The 24,915-nt window shown below is 40.1% G+C and overlaps 1 protein-coding gene across 4 annotated transcripts in view; it reads right to left on the reverse strand.

Annotated features, from left to right (window-relative positions):
• The window catches only part of SNX1 (sorting nexin 1), a 35,995-nt gene extending 13,005 nt beyond the window's left edge, over positions 1-22,990 (reverse strand). Inside the window, exons 1-4 of one of the 4 annotated variants that reach the window (XM_032624481.1) lie at positions 22,791-22,990; positions 8,005-8,116; positions 4,369-4,496; positions 3,751-3,817 (exon numbers count right to left, since the gene is read on the reverse strand). In XM_032624481.1, coding sequence (XP_032480372.1) covers positions 3,751-3,817; positions 4,369-4,496; positions 8,005-8,116; positions 22,791-22,949 — 466 coding nt within the window. In that variant the 5' untranslated portion in view covers positions 22,950-22,990. Of the gene's footprint in view, positions 1-3,750; positions 3,818-4,368; positions 4,497-8,000; positions 8,117-22,790 lie in introns of all 4 variants that reach the window. The other 3 variants (XM_032624479.1, XM_032624478.1, XM_032624480.1) reach the window with 3 other exon arrangements.
• Between the last annotated feature and the right edge of the window lie 1,925 nt (positions 22,991-24,915).

A 24,915-nucleotide genomic window follows, 5' to 3' on the forward strand; every position in this document is an offset into this window, starting at 1 on the left:
ATAAGCCAGCCACAGGAGCTGTGTACAAGAAGGGATATCTGTTTCATCTCTAGGCTTTATATACTATCCTATAATCCAGTTCCTACTTTGTCTCAGGACCTCTGTGGCGCATATCATGGCCCCATGGATGCTGGCTGGGCCCCAGTTTAAGTCAGACAGGAGAGTCAGCCTCCTGTTCCAAAGCCAGGCTCTATTTATATCCTCCACAAAGCAGCACTGGATACTGACAATCCATCGCTTGTTACCATGCCAGTATTTGGGCTAGTTACACACATCTGTCTAAATCCAAACAATTCTCTTGCTGTATAAAGCAGGAGGAGGAGAAGGAAGCAAATGATGTAAAAGGAAACAAGAAGTTCTACCCTAAGCTAGCTCTGGGCTCCATTTGCTCTTTCAGAAGTACTGCGCCAGTCCCTCCACTGGTGCTGGGGGACACTGACCCCTCTCATCTAGCATGTTCACCCAGGGCAAAGGGCCTGGCAGGAAGACACTTCGGCTGCCTGATGTCACACAAATCTCTCTTTCCTGGAGGAATTATTTTTCTGAAAAAGGCTTTGACTGTTCAATAATTTGGGATTCAAGCAATTGTTTTTCTCTGTGGTAGTGTCCTGACCTCAACCACTTAGGGACATAAAGGCACCACTGACTCCCTGAGCAGTGAAAAGACACACATTGGACTCGAGACAGACATAACTCCAGTGCTGGGCTCTGGCACATTAGGCTGGTTTCATTCCCTTCCTTCCCACCCCGATTCTTCCCCACACCAACCAGGAAAACGTAGGTCAACAATTACTAGCTGCCAAAGCCTCTGAACTGGTCCTGGGGTAAGGGCCCAGGGGAGGAACGTGCAGTTCTAGACCTGCAGGGTCACATATTACAACTTGGGTTCACTGAGATGGCTGGGAATAACTGCTTTTATAAATTACACAGAGAAGTTGGAGACTGTACAGGAAGAGAGGGCTTGCTTTCTTCATCTATCCAAGCCCTACCAAAAGAGCAATGTGACACAGACCTACTAGAGAATGGACTTGAGGACACGGGAAGGGGGAAGGGTAAGCTGTGACAAAGTGAGAGAGTGGCATGGACATATATACATTACCAAACGTAAAATAGCTAGCTAGTGGGAAGCAGCCGCATAGCACAGGGAGATCAGCTTGGTGCTTTGTGACCGCCTGGAGGGGTGGGATAGGGAGGGTGGGTGGGAGGGAGACGCAAGAGGGAAGAGATATGGGAACATATGTATATATATAACTGATTCACTTTGTTATAAAGCAGAAACTAACACACCATTGTAAAGCAATTATACTCCAATAAAGATGTTAAAAAACAAACAAAAACCAGAAACTATTTAAGTAAAGCTTTAGAAATTATATTTATTACCACTGTTAGTTCTCTTCTAAACCACTTAAACTATATTGCCTAATACTACTAAGGATGCTTACCACTGATAAAAGGAAAAAAATCTAAATTTACTTTATAAACTTTCAAATTTTCAGTTGCATAGTCATGGTCAAATGTCCAAAAGGTCAATTCCATGATTTAGTGCCTGCAATTAACGAATGACTAAGTGCAAACATACATAAAAACACAGTAGTGAAGTAGGATCTTCAGACACTTTGCCTGCTTATCAGCTGTTTTTACTGAGGCAATGTGTAAAAAAAGAGACATACTTTCATGTCCAGAGCTTATAAGATACGGAGATACGGAAATGTCCTAGAAATGCAGCAGTTTTAAATTTGTTAATTTCCTAAATAATTTCAGGAAGTTGAAAATGACATATGCAAATTACCAAGGCTCTAAAAAGCAATATCCTGGTAGTGAGACTCTTATTTAGATGCGTGTGGGAATGAGAAGCTCATGTTGAGTAAACAGCCCACGCAAACAGAAGGTGCTGTTATAAAGATCAATATGAATCTTGACGTAGCTGGTTTCTTGGCATCGACATGACTAAGAATCTACTATGGTGCAAGGGGATGAAGGTTTATCACCACAAGTGATTTGTGTTTAAATAAATCTGATCCACGGGATGTTTAAATTAGTTATGCATTGAACTGTGTCCCCCTAAAAAAGATATGTTGAAAATCCTAACCCGTGGTACCTCAGAATGTGACCTGATTTGAAAACAGGGTCTTTATAGAAGAAATCAAGTGAAAAAGGGGTCAGTAGGGTGGGCCTTGATTCAATATGACTGGTGTCTACATAAAAAAGGGACCTTTGGACAGAGACAGACACACATAAAGGGAAGATGATATGAAGGCACCAGGGAGAATGCCATGTGACAATGAAGGCAGAGACTGGAGTGATTCATCTGTGAGTCAAGGAAGCCTGAGGCTCCAAAAGCTAGAGGAGAGGCACGGAACAGTCCTTCTCTAGTGCCTTCAGAGGAAGTATGGCCTCACCAACACCATGATAAGACTTCTGGCCTTCAGAACTCTGAGAGAATAAATTTGGTTTTTTTTTTTTCCTTTTTTTGCGGTACGTGGGTCTCTCACTGTTGTGGCCTCTCCCGTTGCAGAGCACAGGCTCCGGAGGCGCAGGCTCAGTGGCCATGGCTCACGAGCCTAGCCGCTCCGCGGCATGTGGGATCTTCCCGGACCGGGGCACGAATCCATGTCCCCTGCATCGGCAGGCGGACTCTCAACCACTGCGCCACCAGGGAAGCCCTCTACCAAGGATTTAAAAAAGCTAATAACTAGCCTAAAATCAATGTGCATATAGAATATTCATAAATATTAGAGAGGCAAGAGAGAATCCTAAACATGTAATCCAAAATTCTGGTCCAGGTTCTACCACGGGCCATACATTGTGACCTGACAGGAAGGCTACATTTCATTTATTGGTTCTCAATTTCCTCTACTGGTGGATGAGGGAATTGTATAAGATGCTCATAAACATCCTACCAGTGCACCAGTCTAGGAAAAGTAAAACTCTACAGTTTAACAACAAACCATTTTGGCATAAAGTCTAATTAGATTTTAAAAATTCTTGTTCCTAGTTCAGAACAGACAAAGGGTTGGAAATCACATTTTTCCTCTTAACCATACAAATATCACCCCTACTTAATAGGAGGAAAAAGCTCTGTGCAGCCTCTTCTCTTAGAGACTATACCTGGAACAAGGAAAGTTGAGGCCTGTTTGCTCTCCGCTCACTAAAAGGTCTCACAAGCTTGAGACACAGGAAGGCTATCCTAAAAATCCACATTCTGGTCAAAGTTAAGTATTGTGCTTTTTGAAAATCTAATTTAAATTTGATCAAAATTCAACCTGGGTTCTTTAATCTTTACCTATGAAAGAGAGATGCAGATTTCCCCACTTTATTAGACTATCAAGAGTACATAGTAAAAAGACGTGTAACAAGAAATCCAAATTTCTTGAGGGAAAAATACATCCAGCATCCCAAGATTTTAAAACGTGTTTTTAGGGTGCTTAAATGGAATTTATGATCTCAAGAGGGAATAAAATGGTGTCAACAACTCTGTGGGAGAAGCCAATTTTGGGTTTTTAAAAAGGGATTCGAATAATATTTGATTTTCTGATTTTTCTTTCTTAAGCCAGAAAAGGCCTAAATAAGTACTGGTAACTGCTGTTTCTGGCCTTGGAAGCATAGCAAGGGGCATAGTTTCATAGGAAAGATAATGATGAAGTATTTCACACTAGCTAGTTCAGCTCTGGAGGTAACCATTAAGAAATTAGCTAACTGTGCTTTCCACAGCCATATCCTAACATCACAGGGAGTCCCAAGTACACTTACCTATCTTCTCAGGATCAGTTATACCAACTGTCAAGTCAAATTGGTCTTCCTCTTCTTCTTCCTCTAGCTTTTAAAGAGAAGACAAATCGTGAGATACCCCAAAAAAGGCTATATTAATTTTACTCTGCATTAACATTACATCAATATAATAACATATATTAGATATAGATATATCCTTCTACACATCAGTGTTCAGCTCTGTCCATTCCCAACAATCTTGATGAAGCAACTTCCACTACTTTAAGTTGGAGCTTGCACGAAGGTCTTTGTTACATCTATTCTCTTAAAACATTATTTTGATCATAACGAATAATTACTAGGTTTTGGAAGACTTGCCGCTGTCAGGCTAAGGAGGGAATGAGGAGACACTATACTCTTGAATATGGGAGCTTCGGACACTAAATATCATTAATGACCATTGAAAGTCTCTGTGCCATCTTCTGGGTAACAGATACTCTGTCCAGGAAAGAGTCCTTTATTGGATTTTGGCTGTTCATTAACCGTAAGAGTCTTCTTCAAGAGTCATACATGTTATATCAAGGTTCAAACGCAACTGAACTTCAGACTGGCAGCACAGTCTTAAACATCCAAAAGAAGACCAACAGCACAAATTCTCACCTCCTCATAGCTTGGCTGGGGCTTAGAAGAATTTGTGGCCTCCTGTGGAGGAAGAGAAATGAGTGTTTTGGCTGGCACCTTCTTCTGATTATTTTGTGTGCTGTCCAGGGATAGCTCCACTGTGGCATCTAAAAATAGTTGATATTTTATAATGAAAGAAGAGTCAGAAAAATTGTAAGCTAGAAAAAATGGACCTAAGATACAAATGCAGTAACACTGGGGGAAAAGTACTGTTTGCCACATCTGAAGATGACACTGTTGTTTTACCACAGTTTAAGAATGTTCACAATTACAGTTTTAGATCATCTTGCAAAGATTAAGTTATGTTTAATATATGCTGTCCAAGGGGGATAAAAATATATTGCAATATCTGAAAATCTTTCTAATCAAAATAGTTAAAAAAAAAAGTGCTAAAGAGCTGTCTTTGTCTAGGAAAATCTCAGCTGAACAGAACTCATTCCCTAAGTGCTCTAGGGAGGGGACTTTTAAAAGAGCATTATGTACCATTTTTAGGCATTACAATTTCTTAGGCAAATAATAAGAACGCACTCTAAACTAGGAGCAATGGAGCTAGAAGTTCAAAGCCTAAATAACTGAGTTTTTTTTTCTTTTTAATAAAGAAAAATATAAATATCCATTAGGGTTTGGCCTGATCAGTAAGTATTCAATTCTAGCCTTAGGGAATTCAAAGAGAACTGTTTCTTTTTCTTTTCTAGACTTTCATCTAGAGCTAAAATGAAACCAGACAGAGGGGTCTATAAGGCATAACCAGGTCCTAGATCAATGTTATTGTCATTAAAAGGGCTCCCCTGGTGGCGCAGTGGTTGAAAGTCCGCCTGCCGATGCAGGGGACACGGGTTCGTGCCCCGGTCCGGGAAGATCCCACAAGCCGCGGGGCGGCTGGGCCCGTGAGCCATGGCCACTGAGCCTGCGCGTCCAGAGCCTGTGCTCCGCAACAGGAGAGGCCACAACAGTGAGAGGCCCGCATACCACAAAAAAAAAAAAAAAAAAAAAAAGTTAATCATGTCTATAAACAAGGTTGCCAGACTGTCGGCATCCTATCAGGATTCTTTTCCTCATCAGGAAAAGAGAGGTGGTAATATAATCTGGCCCTACTGTAGGAGTACAAACCACACAAAAAGTATGCATAATGAACATGCTAGGGTGATAGGATTCTTTGAAGCAAGCAACCAGCTAAAGTATGTTTAAGAAATTCATATCATGCAGGCACCACATAAATAATTAAGTTATCCAATCCAATAAATGTGACCGAAAACGAAACAGGAATTTAAACATTTAAAACCTTTGGCTTATTAGAGTGCTACTAAAAGCCTTTTGAAGAGTTGTGCATTTTTTATTGAGAGTCCTGTGACAAATGTGACAAAACTTACATCAAAAATGCTTTTTTCTTTGTACTCTTGATAAGAGTAATGGAAGAGCCACTGGACTCCATCACAGAGATTCTGACCATCACTAAACTAATCATGTAGAAAGTATTAGAACATTTAAATTTCCACTGTCAATAACTGAAATATCTGAGAAACTACTCAAGTCCTAAACTAAATGTATCACTGTAGGCATTCCTTTCTATAGATATCTTATGTTCCTTTCTTAGTAATGAGGCAGTCATTGGCTGCTTTTGAAAACGGTTGGGGAATGAAGTAAATCAGAACCTTCATCAGCAATAAATATGTCCCTAATAAAGATCTTCTACATGTTCATATATAAAACCCAACCATGGGGTAACTCAGTCACACCAAGATTTCAGGTCTTCTTAAAGGGCAAATCATATAAATGTTAAGTTCCCAAAGATAGAAAAACTTTCTTTGCAGTCTGCCATATAACTAGATGATTCATTATTTGCATTTCTCCTCCAGAAATTTTATCCCAAATGTAAACATTAGCAGAATGAACAGTGGGCACTTAAGTTTCATAGAGGAAAGGAATTGGAAAATATTTGAAATCTTTATATTCTTTCTTCTAACCTCTTCTTCCCTTGTCATGTCTTAATTTCACACCGAGTTCAAATGTGAGAGTCCTCCCAAGATCCTCCCTTCCCAAGTCCACCCTCTCATCTCTTCCCTTCCTTATCATTCTCTCCTTTGAGGGTCTCATTCACATGGCAGTTTTAATTACCACCTCTAGGAAGTTGATCCCCACATTTAAAATTTAAAATATCTAAAACCCAAACTCACTCTCCCCACCTTCCAACTCAAAGCTAGTTTCTTCTGTAGAATGTAGTTCTCAAAATGGTACCATTTTCTTCCTAATCCTTGGGCTTGAAACTTTTGACTGTCTTCAATCCTTATTTTTGGACACCCGTTATATCCAATCACCAACACCAGATTCTGTTGATTTCAGTTTTTGAAAAGTTTTCACCTTTCTTTTCCTATTTCTATTACCTTATTTTTGGTCTTTACCATTTTATTCTTGAACTAATTTGTGATTGCCTTCTGACATCTCCAGTCTTTGTCCATTGCAATCCGTTTTATATAATAATTCTACCAGGTCAGTCTTTCCTCACTTTGCCCATATCACTTTCCTCAAAACTACCAATGGCTCTTAATTGGCACTAGGATGAAAATTCAAATTCTAATGATTACTGTTATCTAAAATCCTCCTAAACAACACTTCCAGACTTACCTTCCATGGCATCTCTAAGAAGCCCCTGTTTTGGCCCACTGAGTTTGCTGACTGTCCCTCAAACACACCATATACTTCCTGCCTAACCATTTGCACCCTTTCTCTTTTTCCTACATAAATCCTGCTTCTTCCAAGAAGTCTTACAAGATCACTCTAGAGCAGAGCTTATCAATGAGGGCACTACTGATATTTTGGGCTGGATAATTCTTTTTGGTGAGGGGCTGTGTACTGTGGGGTGTTTAGCAGCATCCATGGCCTCTACTCAGCAGATACCGGCAGCACTGCCAGGTGTGACAAACAAAAATATCTCCAACCATTGCCAAATGTCTTTGAATGTCTTTGGGGGTGGTGCAGGGGAAGGACCACCTTTTGTTGAGAATAGGGCAGTCCCTCTCAACAAAAAATTATTGGGCCCAAAATGTTAATAGTGCCAAGATTGAGAAATTCTGTTCTATACTAGTATTTTTCAAACTGCAGTCTGTTGTTCACTGGGGAATTGTGACAGTGATTCAGTGGGTTACAAACAGCATTTTAAAAAAAGAGAAACAACAGAAAATTTCAGATTGTATGGAGGGTAGTAAAGGCAAGTCATTTAATAAAACTTTTAGTTTTATACAAGTGCATAAATATTTGGATTATGATACAAAATGTATTTCTTACTATGAGTCTTGGTCATAAAAGTCTAAAACCACTGCTTTAGTCTCATCTCAGACCCCTCTGAGCTCCTGTGACCTAATATTTCTATCAGTCCTCTGGCCACATTTATATTATTGTTTAACAATTTGTCTAAATCACATTCTTAAATAACTGTATATTTATGTCTTACTCCCTAAACCTGTAAGAATCGTGATGGCAGGTACTGCCTTTTATTATGTTTTGGAATCCTCCACAATAGTATCTTACGTAGAGTTGTGTTTCTCATATATATATAGCTTTTTACTTTAACTCAGCAACTTAGAAGATTCCTAGCTTAAGTTTTGAGTCCATACTTGCCTGCAAAGAGATCCTGTGGCTCTTGGTCTTGTTCCTCATGGATCCCATTTTCTTTGGAGCCACTGTTGATGGGAAGAAGGGAAGCAATTCTCTTTGGAGATTGGGGCTTACTCTGAAAACAAAGAAATACTCTGAATACTATGAATAAAATTGTACCATTAAAAACAAACCTAGAGGACTTCCCTGGCGGTCCAGTGGTTAAGACCCTGCGCTTCCACTGCAGGGGACACGGGTTCAATCCCTGGTTAGGGAACTAAGATCCTCCATGCTGCTTCACATGGCCAAAAAAAACCACCAAAAAACAAACCAACCTAGAAAGTGACTTCTGATGCACCCCTCAGTTGCTCCCCCAGGTGTTTAGGGGAAGACAGGATCACTAGTCAGCCAGTTTAATAAGCAGCAAATCATTATTAGTTATGTAAGTGTGGCCTGAGTGATCACAGAGCTAAAATAAACTCACACATTTTAGGGTTGACTTTTAACACTATAACCCTGCTGAAATGCCCTACCCCAAAGCACATGATGCCAACATGGGTATGTGTATACAAAGATAATTTTCAAAAGAACCTGTCCAAATGCATTTCTCCTCAGTTGATGACCTTTATTCTTTCAAATGCTGACAGGGCACATTCTAGTGTCCAGGACACCACACTAGAGACCATAAATCAAGCTCTGATCCTGACTTATTTTGTGGCCTTGGCTGAACCATTCACTGAAGCCCAGTTATGTGGATATTACCAACCCTCCCGACAAGCAAAGGAAGGTATGACACTTTAATGTTGTTTGTAAATGTAACTTATCTTTTCATCCTTAACTTACAGAGACGCAATTTTCAACCAGACTCGTGTCAGGCTAGCAGAAGAAAAACCAGCCATGCTTAGCCTACAGGCACATGGTGAAAATACAGTCAGTCCATGGCCTTTATCAAAAGCTCAGTGATCCGCCGCAAGCAAGTGTGGGGTGAGGCCCCAGACCGGTACCAGAGTGAACAAAGCTGGATTGTGTAGAAAACTAACAGAAAGCTGAGAATCTGACTTCAAAAGCCATGGTGTCATATTAGAGGGTTTTGAAGTCAGACCCCAAGGCCAAATCAGTTAAAAGACCTGACTTAAGGAATCTTTTATGAAACATTTCCTTAACAAATCTGAGGGTGTTTGTTCCTTGGAAACAGGCCCTTTCTGACCCAACAGAACAAAGTGAAATGACAGATTTATTGGGTACTTTGAGTCTGTCATGCAAACAGCTCCATCCCAGTACTGGGGCCACCCTCAGGGAAAGAAACTGTTACCAATATGTAGATTTATACTAGCAAACAACGAAATTTTCTATGCTAATAAAATTTAATGAGCTTTTAGTTGTATGTGCTTAAATGTTACCAATTCTGTTAGAGACAGTGATCCTGTCTTCTACCTGCTTCCACAATCTTAAAAAACAACCAAAAAAAAAAAAAAAAAAATCACTGCCGAGACACAGACCACAAATAATAGGGCAAAACCAAACCCTACACTTCCCTTTTGCCTCTTAAATTGCCAACTACTTTCTTACATACACACGTCCATCCTATACTCTTGTGCTCTTGTACAGTATAGGGAACCTCATAAAAAGCCATCTGATGTCTTTTAATTCAGTACCCACTAATACCAGTTGCCTCTAGATGGAGATCTAAGAGAGATTAAAACTCAGATACATTAAGAATATACGTATATAAATGTAATTTACTAGTAGCTCACCAGAGAGACTAAAGAAACAGGAAAAGAACAGGTTAGAATTTACCCATTTTTAACAACACCGAGAAGAACCCATTCTTGTGATACGGAGATGAATAAAGGCACCTTTGTATTTCTGTTTTATCATCTAAACTTGGAAGTTTAAAGATTAAGAAAATTTTCTGGAGCAATGCTAGAATAGCAGTCTGTCTGGGAGAAAATATTTGCAAACGATGAGACCGACAAGGGCTTTATTTCCAAAATATACAAATAGCTCATACAACTCAATAACAAAAAGCCAAACAACCCAATCAAAGAATGGGCAGAAGACCTAAAAAAACATTTCTCCAAAGAAGACATACAGATGACCAACAGACACATGAAAAGACGCTCAACATCACTAATTATTAGAGAAATGCAAGTCAAAACTACAATGAGGTATTGCCTCACACGGGTCAGAAGGGCCGTCATTAAAAAGTCTACAAATAACAAATGCTGTAGAGGGTGTGGAGAAAAGGGAACTCTCTTACACTGTTGGTGGGAATGTAAATTGGTGCAGCCACTATGGAAAACAGTATTGAGGTTCATTAAAAAACTGAAAGTAGAGTTGCCATATGATCCAGCAATCCCACTCCTGGGCATATACCCAGAGAAAACTCTAATTCAAAAAGATACACACACCCCAATGTTCACAGCAGCACTATTTACAATAGCCAAGACATGGAAGCAACCTAAATGTCCACTGATAGATGAATGGATAAAGCAGATGTGGTATATATATACAATGAATACTACTCAGCCATATTGCATGGACCTAGAGATTATCATACTAAGTGAAATTAGACAGAAAAAGACAAATATGATATCACTTACACGTGGAATCTAAAATATGATACAAATGAACTTATTTACAAAGCAGAAACAGATTCACAGACATAGAAAACAAACTTAAGGTTACCAAAGGGGAAAGGGGATGGGGAAGGGATAATTTAGGAGTTTGGGATTAGCAGATAAAAACTACTATATATAAAATAGATAAGCAACAAGGTCCTACTATATAGCACAGGGAACTATATTCAATATCTTGTCATAACCATAATGGAAAAGAACATGAAAAAGAATATATACACATATATAACCAAACACACACACACACACACACACACACACACACACACACACGTATAACTGAATCAAGTTGCTATACACCAGAAACGAACAAAACATTGTAAATCAACTATACTTCAATCAAAAAAACAAAAGAAGAGCAGTCTGTCTTTCCCTATACTAATCAGAAAAGACAGATCCAGATGGATGGGATACTGTGGTGACAACTAGAGCACAACTACTGTCATTCTTCCTCTACCAGATCCTCTTCAAGCCCAAACCATACTTTGCTTGACTAGAACTGTGATGAGAACAAAAGCTTGTGCACTCTTAGTAAGCTAGGTAACAACTACCTTTGAGAATAGAAAACTGCTCCTCAAATATACTCTGGGACTCCATTCCAAAAACCACTAAAGGCTCAGTTCTAGGAAAGCTGAACATAGACTGATTATTGTATTTACTATTCTAATTTTTCCTCAGTAGTTCTTTTATAAAATTAATCTATATACACAAAACTTTGTATTCTGTTTTTGCCCCCTTTGTCATCTGAGCAGTTTTTTCATGTCTTTAAGGTTGTACAAAAATCCCACTTTTAGTGACTTAACTCTCTATCATATGTGTATACTACAACATAGTCATTTCCCTAATGATGGGCATTTAGACAGTTTCCAGGTTTTTATTTTTATCATCACAAAAAATATGGTTATGTCTATCCCTATATGTAAGTCTACATCTGATTATTTCCTTGGGATAGATTCTTAAGCAGAATTATTAAACGAAATTTTCAAAGGCTCTACTAAGCTCCCTTCCAGAAAAATCACAATTTGCATCCACCCCCAGGCCCCCACCCCACACCACCACAGCAACATTAAGAATTCTCTCTCTCTCTAAAAAATCTTTGTATGTTAACTAGTTATAAGTTGTCTTGTTCCCACATGTTTACTGGCCATCTGAATCCCTGTGATGTGTTTTGGTGTCCTTTGCCCATGTCCTTTTTCTATGCTAAGTTAGCGTTACTTAGATGTACACTTCTCTTACTTAAGTATGTTAACTCTCTCTCCGGCATATTGTATAGTACCCATGCCCCCAATTTTATCTCTTTTCTCTTTGTTTTATTTTTGATCTTAGCAAATTTATTCTCAATTGACTGATTTGGATTGGCACTGGCCTATTTCTTTAGGCCGAAGAGTACCCAGCACACAGTTGTCCTTTGAGGCATATTCTCAAGTTTTACTTAAAATCAAATACAAGAGAAGCTAAGCAGGACTATTTTTAAGGATAAGAAGAAATGAACCCCTGTTCATGGTACCCAACATTTATACAGGACTGTTGATAGAAAACAAGTCTTCCATGAGACTAGAGTTTATAATAATAGCTTACTTCTCATCAAAATAAATAGCCACCTGGTATTAAAACATATTTCATATGCCCAAGGTTAAAAGGCTAATTTTCATCAGTATTAAGGAATGATTTATATTAAAAAGCTAATTTTGAAGCAACAGTTTAAATTTTAGGAAGGACTCATTTTTGGGGGTGGAGGCACACTGATTACAGAGTGACAAAATCAATACTAAAAATAAGGCTTGCTTTATAATCCATATTTTAAAAATCTCTTAATAGTAAGTCACAAAACTTTGAAGGGGGCTAAATTTCTAGGCAATAGATAAAACTATTTTCTGTGATGAAATTTTTTAAATTTATTTTTTATTGAAGTATAGTTAATGTACAATATTGTATAAGTTATAGGTGTACAGAACAGTGATTAACAATTTTAAAGGTTATACTCCATTTATAGTTATTATAAAATATTGGCTATATTCCCTGTATTATACAGTATATCCTTGTAATTTATTTTATACATAGTACTTTGTACCTCTTAATTCCCTATCCCTATATTACCCCTCTCCCTTCCCTCTCCCTACTGGTAACCACTCGTTTGTTCTCTATATCTGTGAGTCTGCTTCTTTTTTGTTATATTCACTAGTTTGCTGTATTTTTCAGATTCCACATATAAGTGATATCATACAGTATTTGTCTTTCATCCTTCTCTGTCTGACATATTTCACTTAGTATAATACCCTCCAAGTCCATTCCTATTGTTGCAAATGACAAAATTTCATTGTATTTATTTTATATTTATTATTATTATTTTTTTTTGTGGTACGCGGGTCTCTCCCTTTTGTGGCCTCTCCCGTTGTGGAGCACAGGCTCCGGACGCGCAGGCTCAGCGGCCATGGCTCACGGGCCCAGCCGCTCCGCGGCATGTGGGATCTTCCCGGACCGGGGCACGAACCCGTGTCCCCTGCATCGGGAGGCGGACTCTCAACCACTGCGCCACCAGGGAAGCCCCAAATTTCATTTTTTTTATGACTGAGTAGTATTCCCGAGTGTGTGTGTGTGTGCTTGTGTATGTGTATTTTTTTTTTCACCACATCTTAATCCCTTCGTCTGTTGATGGACACTTAGGTTGCTTGCATATCTTGGCAATGGTAAATAGTGCTGCTACGAACATTGGGGTGCATTATCTTTTCAAATTAGTGTTTTATGGATATACACCCAGGTAGAATTGCTGGGTCATATAGTAGTTCCATTTTTAGTTTTTTAAGAAACTTCCATACTGTTTTACAATTCATATATATTTTATGTGTTGCAATTCATGGTCGTTATTATCATTACTTAAGCTCAAATCATTCCATCATTGGCCAGTGGGAACCTCTTCAAGTTGGCTCTGAGTATTTTTGACGTGACCCTGTAGTTTTTGAAAGCTTCCTGTTAACTGTAATGACAAGATTGTCCAGGCTCTTTTTGTACGTTTCCTACCTCACACCTGAAATCAGCCTGTTCTACGAGAACCAGAAGCCCTGGTTTCTTGAAATACTATTTCAAGACCACGGTCTGAGCACTAGGGGTATTCAGAGGTACCTGGGTTCATCAGTGTATCTAGAGCTTTTCAGTAGAAAGATATAGATACACACATTTGTTTTTAAAATGTTTCATGTGTTCATACTGACATTTTCCATTCAAATATCAAGACTACAAATTTCAAGTCTCCTTTCTTTCATATAAGAATTCTGATTCTCGAGAACACAGTGGATGATAGGATTAGACTGTCTCATAAGTATTCACTTGATTTATCCCACATTACAGTCTCAGGATAACAATGCTGATACTATCACCAACTACTATGATTACTGAAAACAGTTAAACATTTTTTTGCAAATGTTATCCCCATTCCCTTTCCTTTTTTAAAAATATAGTTGTGGGCTTCCCTGGTGACGCAGTGGTTGAGAGTCCGCCTGCTGATGCAGGGGACATGGGTTCGTGCCCCAGTCCGGGAAGATCCCACATGCCATGGAGCAGCTGAGCCCGTGAGCCATGGCTGCTGAGCCTGCGCGTCTGGAGCCTGTGCTCTGCAGCAGGAGAGGCCACGACAGTGAGAGGCCCGTGTACTGCAAAAAAAAAAATTAAAAATATAGTTCTTTTGTATCTGTAGTGTCAGAGCGTATGACCATGACATATGATGCTCTCTCCTTCTTATTCCTCCTTAAGTCTGAATTCTATAGGCAACTGCATCTTCAGTGCTCACCACCGGTCCATATGTCTATGTGTCTTCAGTCATTTTGGCTGTCTAAGGAAGGGCTCAGAGGAACAGTATTCTCTGGGTTCTTGTGCTTCTGTTTGTACTTACAAGAGCACTCAGACAGCCTAATCCTAACTCTCAGAGAGTCACTAGAAAGATATGCCAGCAAGACAGCACTTGTGTTAAGAGCAAACAGGTATTCCTTGCCAATTACTGGCTTCAAACCATGAGGCTCAGGCTACTAATGAAATTTCCTTAGCTCAGGGAAGGACAGATGTGGGCTTCCTGTCCCCCAGAGCTGACAGCCATTCAGTACTGAAAAGTACTGCTGTGATTCCAGGTATCTTCCGTTTACTTTAACCAGTTTTGATTCTTCCTCATGTTGCTCAATTGCTCTTTGCTCCAGGCAGAATCTTTGCATTATGTTCAAGGGACCTCAGAAGGGTAGTACAATTGAAATTCTCAACTGCATTTAGAGGATGAATCCAAATAAAAAGCTCAAGTAACAGTGCTTCTGGAAAACTGGGTACATACTCATTTTCCGATGAAAAATTTGGATAATTTAGTTAAGGCAATATGGAGCTACGGAATTGTGTGACAAGGAAAGGACAATTAGGAATAAGTCAACCCCAGAAGTTATACCCAGATGATAAAACGGCAGTCACGAAGTCTTTAAAAATTACGCTGGTAGGGCTTTCCTGTTGGCGCAGTGGTTAAGAATCTGCCTGCCAATGCAGGCGACACGAGTTTGAGCCCTGGTCTGGGAAGATCCCACATGCCGCGGAGCAAATAAGCCCGCGTGCCACAACTACAGAAACCCACACGCCTAGAGCCTGTGCTCCTCAACAAGAAAAGCCACCGCAATGAGAAGCCCGCACACCACAACGGAGTAGCCCCCGCTTGCCGCAACTAGAGAAAGCCCGTGCACAACAACAAAGACCCAACGCAGCCAAGAAAAAAACTTACACTGGAAGATCTTGGCATGAAATACTACTCCTTTTGCCACCTTTACTTCTGGGGAGAAATGAGCTAAGTGGGTCAGTGTATTAGTTTTCTATCATGGCTGTGACAAATTATCACAAATTTAACAGATTAAACAATGGAAATTTATTAATTTATAGTTCTGCAGAAGTCAATACAGGTCTCACTTGAGCTAAAATCAAGGTATCATCACGGCTGCATTCCGTCCTGGAGGTTCTAGGGGAGAATCTGTTTCCTTGCTCTTTCTAGCTTCTAGAAGCTGCCTACATTCCTTGGCTCATGGCCCACTTCCTCCATCTTCAAAGCCAACAATGTTACATCTCTCTGTGCCTTTCTTCTGAAGGTAGTGACTCTTTGTCTCTTCCATTTTTAAAAAATCCTTGTTACACTGGGCCTAATCAGATCATCCAGGATAATTTCCCTACTTTAAGGTCAGCTGATTAGCAACCTTAATCCCAACTTCAAATTTACCCTTCACTTTGTAACCTAAGACCTTCACAGGTTCCAGGAATAGGAGTGGACATGCTGGAGGGGGAAGTCATTCCACCTACCGCAGGCAGTGACTCCTCTCCCACACCAAGTTTCAAAAATGGCACAGATGCACTAAAAGTTTCTGTGCTTAGGAGAATGGACCTTAAGTGTCCACTGGATTTGGTACATCTTACTCTACAAACTGGGTGAATATCTAACTAACCCAAATGACTTCACAATATTACCCCCTCTCATAACTTAAGGAGTTAGAGTAGGCATTCTAATGTGGGGTCCATGAGCCACAGAATTGAGAATTGGGCCTATGAATTTAAATGGGAATAAAATTACAATTTACTTTTCACTAACCTCTAACTGAAATTCAGCATTTTCTTCAATTATAAAGACAGGCAACAAACCATGAGTAGCAGCAGTACCTGAGACATAGCTAATAAAAATTAGATATTTTTATTTGATATTACAGTTATTACATTATTACCTTAAAATATCATTTATGCTCATCTCAATTTAAAAATCATGGTATTAGACCTATCCCTAGATATTATTTAAAGCATTTTTAAAAAAGGATATAACATAAAATTATTCTAACGTTTTGATAATTGCATTTCAGTATAATTGGTTTCCTTTGTAATATTATGTATTTTATACATTTAAGAACATTATTCTGAGAATGGGTCCACAGACTTCCCTGGACTGCTAATGGGTCCATGACACAAAAAAGGTAGAGAACCTCTGAGCTAGTTCCTCTAGGACTAATGAAAATGGAAAAGGGGGAGCTAGAAGGGTGGGGGAAAATGAGCCTGAAACTGACCACTGAGTTAGTAAAGGAAAACCATGAGCAAGTGCAGTAGAGACCTCAAAGTGAAAGGCCATCCATGATCTATCAAAATTTAGCTACAGACATCCTACTGCATCCTCTGGTGTAACTTCCATACCAAATTTTTGGGGTCTCACACTAATAACTTGGAAGGGCCTGGAACTGAAGAAGGATCAGAGTACTAATGGTGCATTAGCTTCTAAATTGAAAAAGCAGAACTAACCCAGTTCAAATCTGCTCTGAAAGCAAAACAAAGCCCCAGCTGTCCATCTGGCTAAGCAAAAGAATACGCCAAAGTTGAGCAACAGACTTTTCCTGGAGATGAGATACTTATGGCTACTTGCTCTAGTAACTATCAACTACTCATGATTTATTTATGACAGCAGTTACTGAAGAGTGCTGAGAAGCTTTGAGGACCAAGGGAGAGAAATTAGAGTGTTCTTTTTCCTCTCCCTTCTCCCAGCCAAATGAATCACAAGTGGCCAAGTCATTAGAGTTACCCTGACATCTGAGTAAGTAAAGGGGCAGCAACTCCCTACAGAACCTAGAAGTCGGATCACAATGTTAGTTGCTTCTCTCATAAGCCCCAAACTCTAATTTTATTTCATTTTAATTTATTTATTATTTTATTTATTTTGGCTGCGTTGGGTCTTCATTGCTGCGTGCAGGTTTTCTCTAGTTGCGGTGAGTGGGGGGCTACTCTTCCTTGCGGTGCATGGGCTCTAGGCGTGCAAGTTTCAGTAGTTGTGGCACGTGGGCTCAATAGTTGTGGCTCGAGGGCTCTAGAGCACAGGCTCAGTAGTTGTGGTGCAAGGGCTTAGTTGCTCCGCAGCACGTGGGATCTTCCCAGACCAGGGCTCGAACCCATGTCCCCTGCATTGGCAGGCAGATTCTTAACCACTGTGCCACAGGGAAGCCCCCACAACTCTTATTTTAAATACATTTTAAGTTGGGTTCTTATTAGTCATCTTTAAGTCTTCTCTCATGCCCCTTTCTCCAAAAGTGTTTTGTAACTACTTTTGTTAGCTTCTCCTCCATAACCTTGAAAGCTAGGTTAACTGCTAGTACAATTCTATGATCAAGAAACCAATGAGTCTATGTACTTCAGGAAAATCTAAACTTATTAGAAGTTTACAATTTGAGCTGAGCATTAAAATGAATCTTCAGACAAAATACCAGTTACTGACTTTTCCAAGAACATCTGTATCAGACCTGTGTGAAAAATGTGTAATTTCAACTTCTGATCTTTTGATCAGATCTGGACCACCTGATGTGATGTTAGCTCCAAAAACAAGTGTTTGAGACAATATGCGTATAGAAAATACTACAAACTAGACGGACAGTTACCCATGACTATTTACTAATATTAGTTGTAAATGACTATACCATTAACTAAAGAAACTAAGTATTAAATCTGTTTAAAAATACTGTTGCATAGATTAACTTTAAGAAGTCTGATTAGGGAACTTCCCTGGTGGTGCAGTGATGAAGAATCTGCCTGCCAATGCAGGGGACACGGGTTCAAGCCCTGGCCCAGGAAGATCCTACATGCCGTGGAGCAGCTAAGCCCGTGTGCCACAACTACTGAGCCTGCAAGCCACAACTACTGAGCCTGCGTGCCACAACTACTGAAGCCCGCACGCTTAGAGCCCGTGCTCCACAACAAGAGAAGCCTGCCCACCGCAACAAAGAGTAGCCCCCGCTCACCGCAACTAGAGAAAGCCCGTGTGCAGTAACAAAAGACTCAACACAGCCATAAATAAATAAATAAATAAACTTATTTAAAAAAAAAAAAAGAAGTCTGATTAGGAACAGAGAAAGGACAGTATCAAGAAACTTACTGAAGACATGTTATACCTTTGGGAATAGCCACCACGCATTTTGCACAACAGAGAATTAAAATCTTAGCCAGTTAAACTATCAATTTCCTTAGAGCTTTTAATGAAATTACCAACTTATATCCAGATCTAAAGATGTTATCCTAAAAGCACTCAAAAGGAAATAAACTGGTCTTAAAAAAGAGCTGAGATAACATTGTAAAATGGTGCAACTGCTATGGAAAACAGTATGGAGGTTCCTCAAAAACTTAAAAATAGAACTACCTTATGATACAGCAATCCCACTTCCGAGTATATATGCAAAAGAATTGAAAGCAGGGTCTCAAAGAGATATTTGCATACCCATAGCAGCACTACTCATAGAGCCAAAAGGCAGAAGTAACCTACATGTCCACTGAAGGATGTATGGATAAATGAAATGTGGTATATACATTTGATGGAATATTATTCAGCCTTAAAAAGGAAGGAAATTATGATACATGCTACAACATGGATGAATCTTGAGGATACTGTGCTAAGTGAAATAAACCATTCACAAAAAAGACAAATACCGTATGAGTCCACTTTATGAGGTTATCTAAAGCAGTCAAATTCATAGAAACAGAAAGTAGAATGGTGGCTACCAGGGGCCCAAGGAAGGGGGATAAGGGGAGTTGTTATTTAATGCAGGAGATCTGTTTCACACAAATGTGAGTATACTTAGCACTACTGAACTGTACAATTTAAAATGGTTATGATGATAAATTTTGTTGTTTTATACCACAATTTAAAAAAAGCTGATTTGTTTTCCCCTCAGGATACATGTCATATTGATCATAGATGTAGGACTGGATTCTAAAAATACCATGCCCTTTTCTGTCTAAATGTTAACATGTAACTTATGTTTATATAATTCCCTATAGTCCATAAAACATTGTCAATCAGAAGCCAATTGCTATCCTTGACTTTTGACTACCAATAAAGGCTAGTGACATTGTTCTTTAAACACCAGTGGAAATATGTAAATAAGTCTTGATTAGCCAAAGACAATTTTTTCAATATATGATTTTTCATTTTCAAGTCCCCTGCTATTTTGTCTTTATCCTATTCTTTTTTTCTAGCCATTTCTCTAATTACAAGGGTTTCAATTTAAGAATAAGAGTGGTGAGAAAAAAAAATCTAATTGGTATAATATATCATCAAATGAAGAAGCTACCAGATTTGGCCAAAACCTGAACCAAGGATATCATTAATCTATGTTTCCCTCCTTTTTCTCAGCATGAGAAAGGCCACCACAGTTCTCCTCTTTTATTCAGAGGGCAAATCTAATGGTGGTCCTGGCATACTGCTAAAGAGATGAGCGTATAAGAGCTTCTGGGATGGCAGATAAAGAACTTGCTTCAATTTTACCTTTCCAGTTTAGAAGTATGCAAATAAGACCAGTGAGGTCAAATGAGATGTAAAAACATGTATGCTATTTAGTGTTTTTAACATAACAATTTTAAGAATTAGAAGAACCGAAAAGGGGCTCTAATTTAGTCTCTCTTTTTACTAAGGGAAAAATTAATCCTATCCTAGAACTAAGAAAGTTTTAACTAAATAGATACATATCTGGATTCAGGTCCAATCAAAGATTCAGATAATATATTTAAAATTTTAGACCTTTTTATTCACAGGTCCACAAAGTAAGAGGCATAAAGAAGATAAGGTCTTGAGTATTCTTAAGAACCAGACCTTCCACAAACTGGTTTTCAGGCTTAAGGCAATGATTTCAGATTTGTTTTAATAATCCTTTTAACTCCAGTCTATCCCATTCAAATAACTGGTTTGTAGATCCTAAAATGCATATCAGGGGCTGCTCTTTCCATTAAAAATCAAATCATATTTTTATTACCATATTAAGAAAGCCTCTTGGGCTCTAAAAGAGAGCAGATGGGATGATTAACAGCAGCAGCTGTTACATCAATGTCCAGGAAATTACATGCATACCAAAAATGAGTTTTAAACTTTATATGCCTCAGCTTCTCAATTCTTTAATATTCCTCTCTTTGCCTCCAACATGCAACAAAACCTAGTATGAAGATAAAAAATCAGTAGGATGCTACTGAAGTCATTAAGTGCCTACTTTGATGGCTTTTAATCAAATCAATCTTATTACCAGTTTGATTTTGATAAATTATATTAACCATTTTTAGGATTAATTAATTTAACTTCTCTAATTCATTATTAGATTTTGTGGGGTTTTTGATTCTTCGAGTAATTCTAGTTTACAAAATGCTCAACTGTTCTAAGTGTTTTACAGGTATTCTAATTTAATCCTCACAATAATGGTGGAGGTAAATACTATTACTATTCACATTTTACAGGTGAGGAAACTGTACAGAGTAAATAAGTACCCTTCCCAAGATTAAGCCAGCAAGTAACAGAGCCTGGATTTAAACCAGGCTTCAAAGCCCACTTTCTTAATTACTTTATTCTTCAATCTTGTTCCTTAAGATACAGAAGCACTGCAATCCATCTTCTCACACTGGCTCACAACTAAAGCATTTATTGTAATATAATTTGTATTGACTATTTAACAAAAATTTACAGCCTAACTAGTGAGGAATCTTGGGGTCTCGGCTTTCTGAAGATTAACATCAAGACAAGCTGCTAAAAAATGGCTTACGGGTGGCATTTTAGTTCCCTCAGCAACTCAATTTTCCTGGATCAAAATCTAAATAAAAATAATTTGGCTTTCTGTGGTAGAACAAGTTCATTCTGACCCCCCTCCTCCTCCCCTTAGATGGAAATTAGGCAAAGTATTTTCACTATCTTAGGAGACAAGTATGCATGCCTCTGGGAAGTAATCTGGTGAGACCAATCAAATCACAACCTCTTGAACTTACTTAGAGAACTTTAGAAAATAACAACTCATCTTTCCAGGGTCCTTTTTGAAAAATAAATCATCATTTACCAATGTGACCAATTGCTTTCAGAGCCAGAGTCTCTGTTTTCAGATGTTCAGTCTGAATATCTACCATCTCAGCAGTTATCAACAGTCGCTGTTCTGCATGGCTTATGAGGGAATTACTAAAGGAATAGACAAAAGATTTGTTTTAAATGGGATACAGAACTAAATTAGCAGCAAGAGTTATTTCTCAGAATAACAGAGACTTCATTTGACAGTCTGAGCTGTTATATAAGCATCAGCAAACACTTTTTGAGCTGGGATTATGGACTTAATTCCTAAATACAGTACACGGAAAAATCTAATGATTATCACAGAAGACATTGCCAAGAAACTTAACCTTTTTCCGACTTAAATGAGAGAAGCCTCAAACTTTTTCAGACACATGCTTGCATAAAGAATTTAAAGCTGTTTTATTTAGTCACTCATATACTGAGTAGCTACTATGAAGCTAAGCATTAACCAAGATAGAAAGAAACATACATTCACTCCTAGCACTGAAGAAGTTTTCAACCTGGAACTAACTGTACCAAATGGTATGAGTCAGTATTCATATAAAACAGCCCAAAAACATCTCCATTGGTTCCAGAACTGATTATTGATTTCCACATTCCACATATAAAGATGAGTTTTTTTCAATACCTAACTCTTATAAGAAACCCGGATATTACTATGGGAAACACCATTTCCTCTTCTCATTTACAGATTTGCTCCCACTGAGGTACTTAGGCACAAAAACCAGGGACAAAGCTTTCGATCTACGTAGTGGTTAATCTGGCAGGATCTCTTTTTCAACCGACATCTGGCAGGATTTTCCTAGAGATCAAAGGAGTCAAGTTAATTCTCCTAGACTAAGATCCAAAAGGACCTTTAGTAATCACCGGTAAGGATGGAGCTAACGAAAGGATTTGTGGGCAGGTCACTATCCTGGGCAACTCCAGATAACATTATTCATCCTTGGAACAGTAAGGCAAGGTAAATTAAAGTCTGCACCCCACCCCCTTATCTTGATCTATTAAATCAGCCTGGCAGGAAACCACCAGCAAACCAGCCCCGTGGGTCCGTGGGGCCGCAAGGCAGGGCCAAATGCCCGCCTCGGAAGCTCTTCGCTGTCACGGACCTCAGCTGAGAAGCCACCACATCCCTCACTCCTCACCGTCCGCCCAGGGGCGGGGAAGCCGGGCCCTACGTCTCGGTGCTCATCTAGAACCCAAGCCACGACTACTGTCACCAACGTAAGGTCTCGCCGGGCCCACTCTGCCCAGCCTCCCCAACCCTCGCTTAGCGTCGCTTTCCTTTGGGGGCGCCCGCCCGCCTGCCCCGAAGGGTGCGAACTCACGGCATCCGCGGCGCCGGTGAAAATATCCTCCCCTTCGGTGTCGCTGTCCCCGGCCTCTGGTTCTGACCCCCCGACTGCTCCCTCGGACTCCGGCTCCAGGACAGGGAAGGGCGGAGGGAGTCTTCCCGAAGCGCTACAGCCACCACCCCCCGACGCCATCTTCCTCCACCCACGGCGGAAGCCGCAACAACAACTTTATAAAGAGATAGTGCCGCGAGCAAAGCGTTCCAGCGGCTCGAAGAGGGAGGGCCGCTACCAGTCCCGCGGGGCGCGCGGGGCGGGGCGGGACGACCGGGGGCTCCTGCCCAGCCAATCCAAACCCTTGGTCTCAGGGCTGAGCTCTTAACACACGGGGCAAAGGGACAGAAAAGGAGGCGCTCGGGGACATGCATGTTCTTAAGGGCTCTTTGTGCTCTAGATAGCTCTATCTACCGGGCTTCTTAAGGAGATGAAGAAGCGAGTCTGAAAACCTCTTCGTGCCACCAACCCATGCCAAGCACAGTGGCTACATAGAGCTTCAATAAATATTTTTTTTAATTATTTATATTTTTAATTGTTGCTTTCATTGGGTCTTCGTCGCTCTGCGTAGGCTTTCTCTAGTTGCCGCGAACGGGGTGCTACCCTTTGTTGTGGTGCGTGGGCTTCTCATTGAGGTGGCTTCTCTTGAGGAGCACGGGATCTAGGTGCATGGGCTTCAGTAGTTGTGGCACGCAGTCTCAGTAGTTGTGGCTCGTGGGCTCTAGAGCGCAGGCTCAGTAGTTGTGGTGCACAGGCTTAGTTCCTCCGCAGCATGTGGGATCTTCATGGGCCAGGGCTCAAACCCATGTCCCCTGCATTGGCAGGCGGATTCTTAACCACTGCGCCACCAGGGAAGTCCTCAATAAATATTTTTGATTGAGGTCTCTGAACAGATACAGTAAAGTTTTGCTATTCATTCTTTCAACAACGTTTAGTTAATTCATTCAAGAAATATATATTGAGCATCTACTGTGTGCCTGGCACCCTGCTATGCATTTGAGATATAGAAATAAAGACGCTTCTGGCCCCCTAGGCGCTTGAGGGAGATGGGCATGTAAGTGAACAGTGCTATAATGTGCTGTGGGAGCATAGTAAAAGAGATCATCAATTCTGTTTGGAGAAATCGGGAGGCCTCAAAGAGGAGGTGAGACTTCAGTGTCCTAAATTTGATTACAAGGAAGTTAGAACTATCCTCTCAATTGCTGTGGAGTAACTGGAGTGGAACAGATGGCAGGGGAATTATTAAACTCTGAACGAAATTTTCCTGGGACCTAAATTATTCACTGGTTGTCTGGTGGGCCTAAAATCTAATCAGCTAGACAAGAGTTTAAAGATAAATGGGAGGAATATTACTCAGCCATAAAAAGAAACGAAACTGAGTTATTTGTAGTGAGGTGGATGGACCTAGAGACTGTCATTCAGAGTGAAGTAAGTCAGAAAGAGAAAAACAAATACCGTATGCTAACACATATATATGGAATCTAAAAAAAATAAAAGAAAACGGTACTGATGAACCTAGTTGCAGGGCAGGGATAAAGAGGTAGACATCGAGAATGGACTTGATGACGTGGGGTGGGAGGGCGAAGCTGGGGCAAAGTGAGAGTGGCATTGACATATACACTACCGAATGTTAAACAGTTGGTTGCTGGGAAGCAGCAGCATAGCACCGGGAGATCTGCTCGGTGCTTTGCGATGACCTAGAGGGGTGGGATAGGGAGGGTGGGAGGGAGGCTCAAGAGGGAGGGGATATGGGGACATGTGTATGCATATGGCTGATTCGCTTTGTTGTGCAACAGAAACTAACACGGTATTGTGAAGCAATTATACTCCAATAAATATCTATTAAAAAAAGATAAATGGGATATGTTATCATGGGATAATTCAGCAAGATAATCCTTACTTTCCTCTCAATAGACATGGTATGAGGGCTTCCCTGGTGGCGCAGTGGTTACGAATCCGCCTGCCAAGGCAGGGGACACAGGTTCGAGCCCTGGTCCGGGAAGATCCCACATGCCGCAGAGCAACTAAGCGTGTGCGCCACAACTACTGAGCCTGTGCTCTAGAGCCCGCGAGCCACAACTACTCAGCCCGCATGCTACAACTACTG

The sequence above is a fragment of the Phocoena sinus genome, chromosome 2, assembly GCF_008692025.1.
Source record: "Phocoena sinus isolate mPhoSin1 chromosome 2, mPhoSin1.pri, whole genome shotgun sequence".
Lineage (NCBI taxonomy): Eukaryota > Metazoa > Chordata > Mammalia > Artiodactyla > Phocoenidae > Phocoena > Phocoena sinus.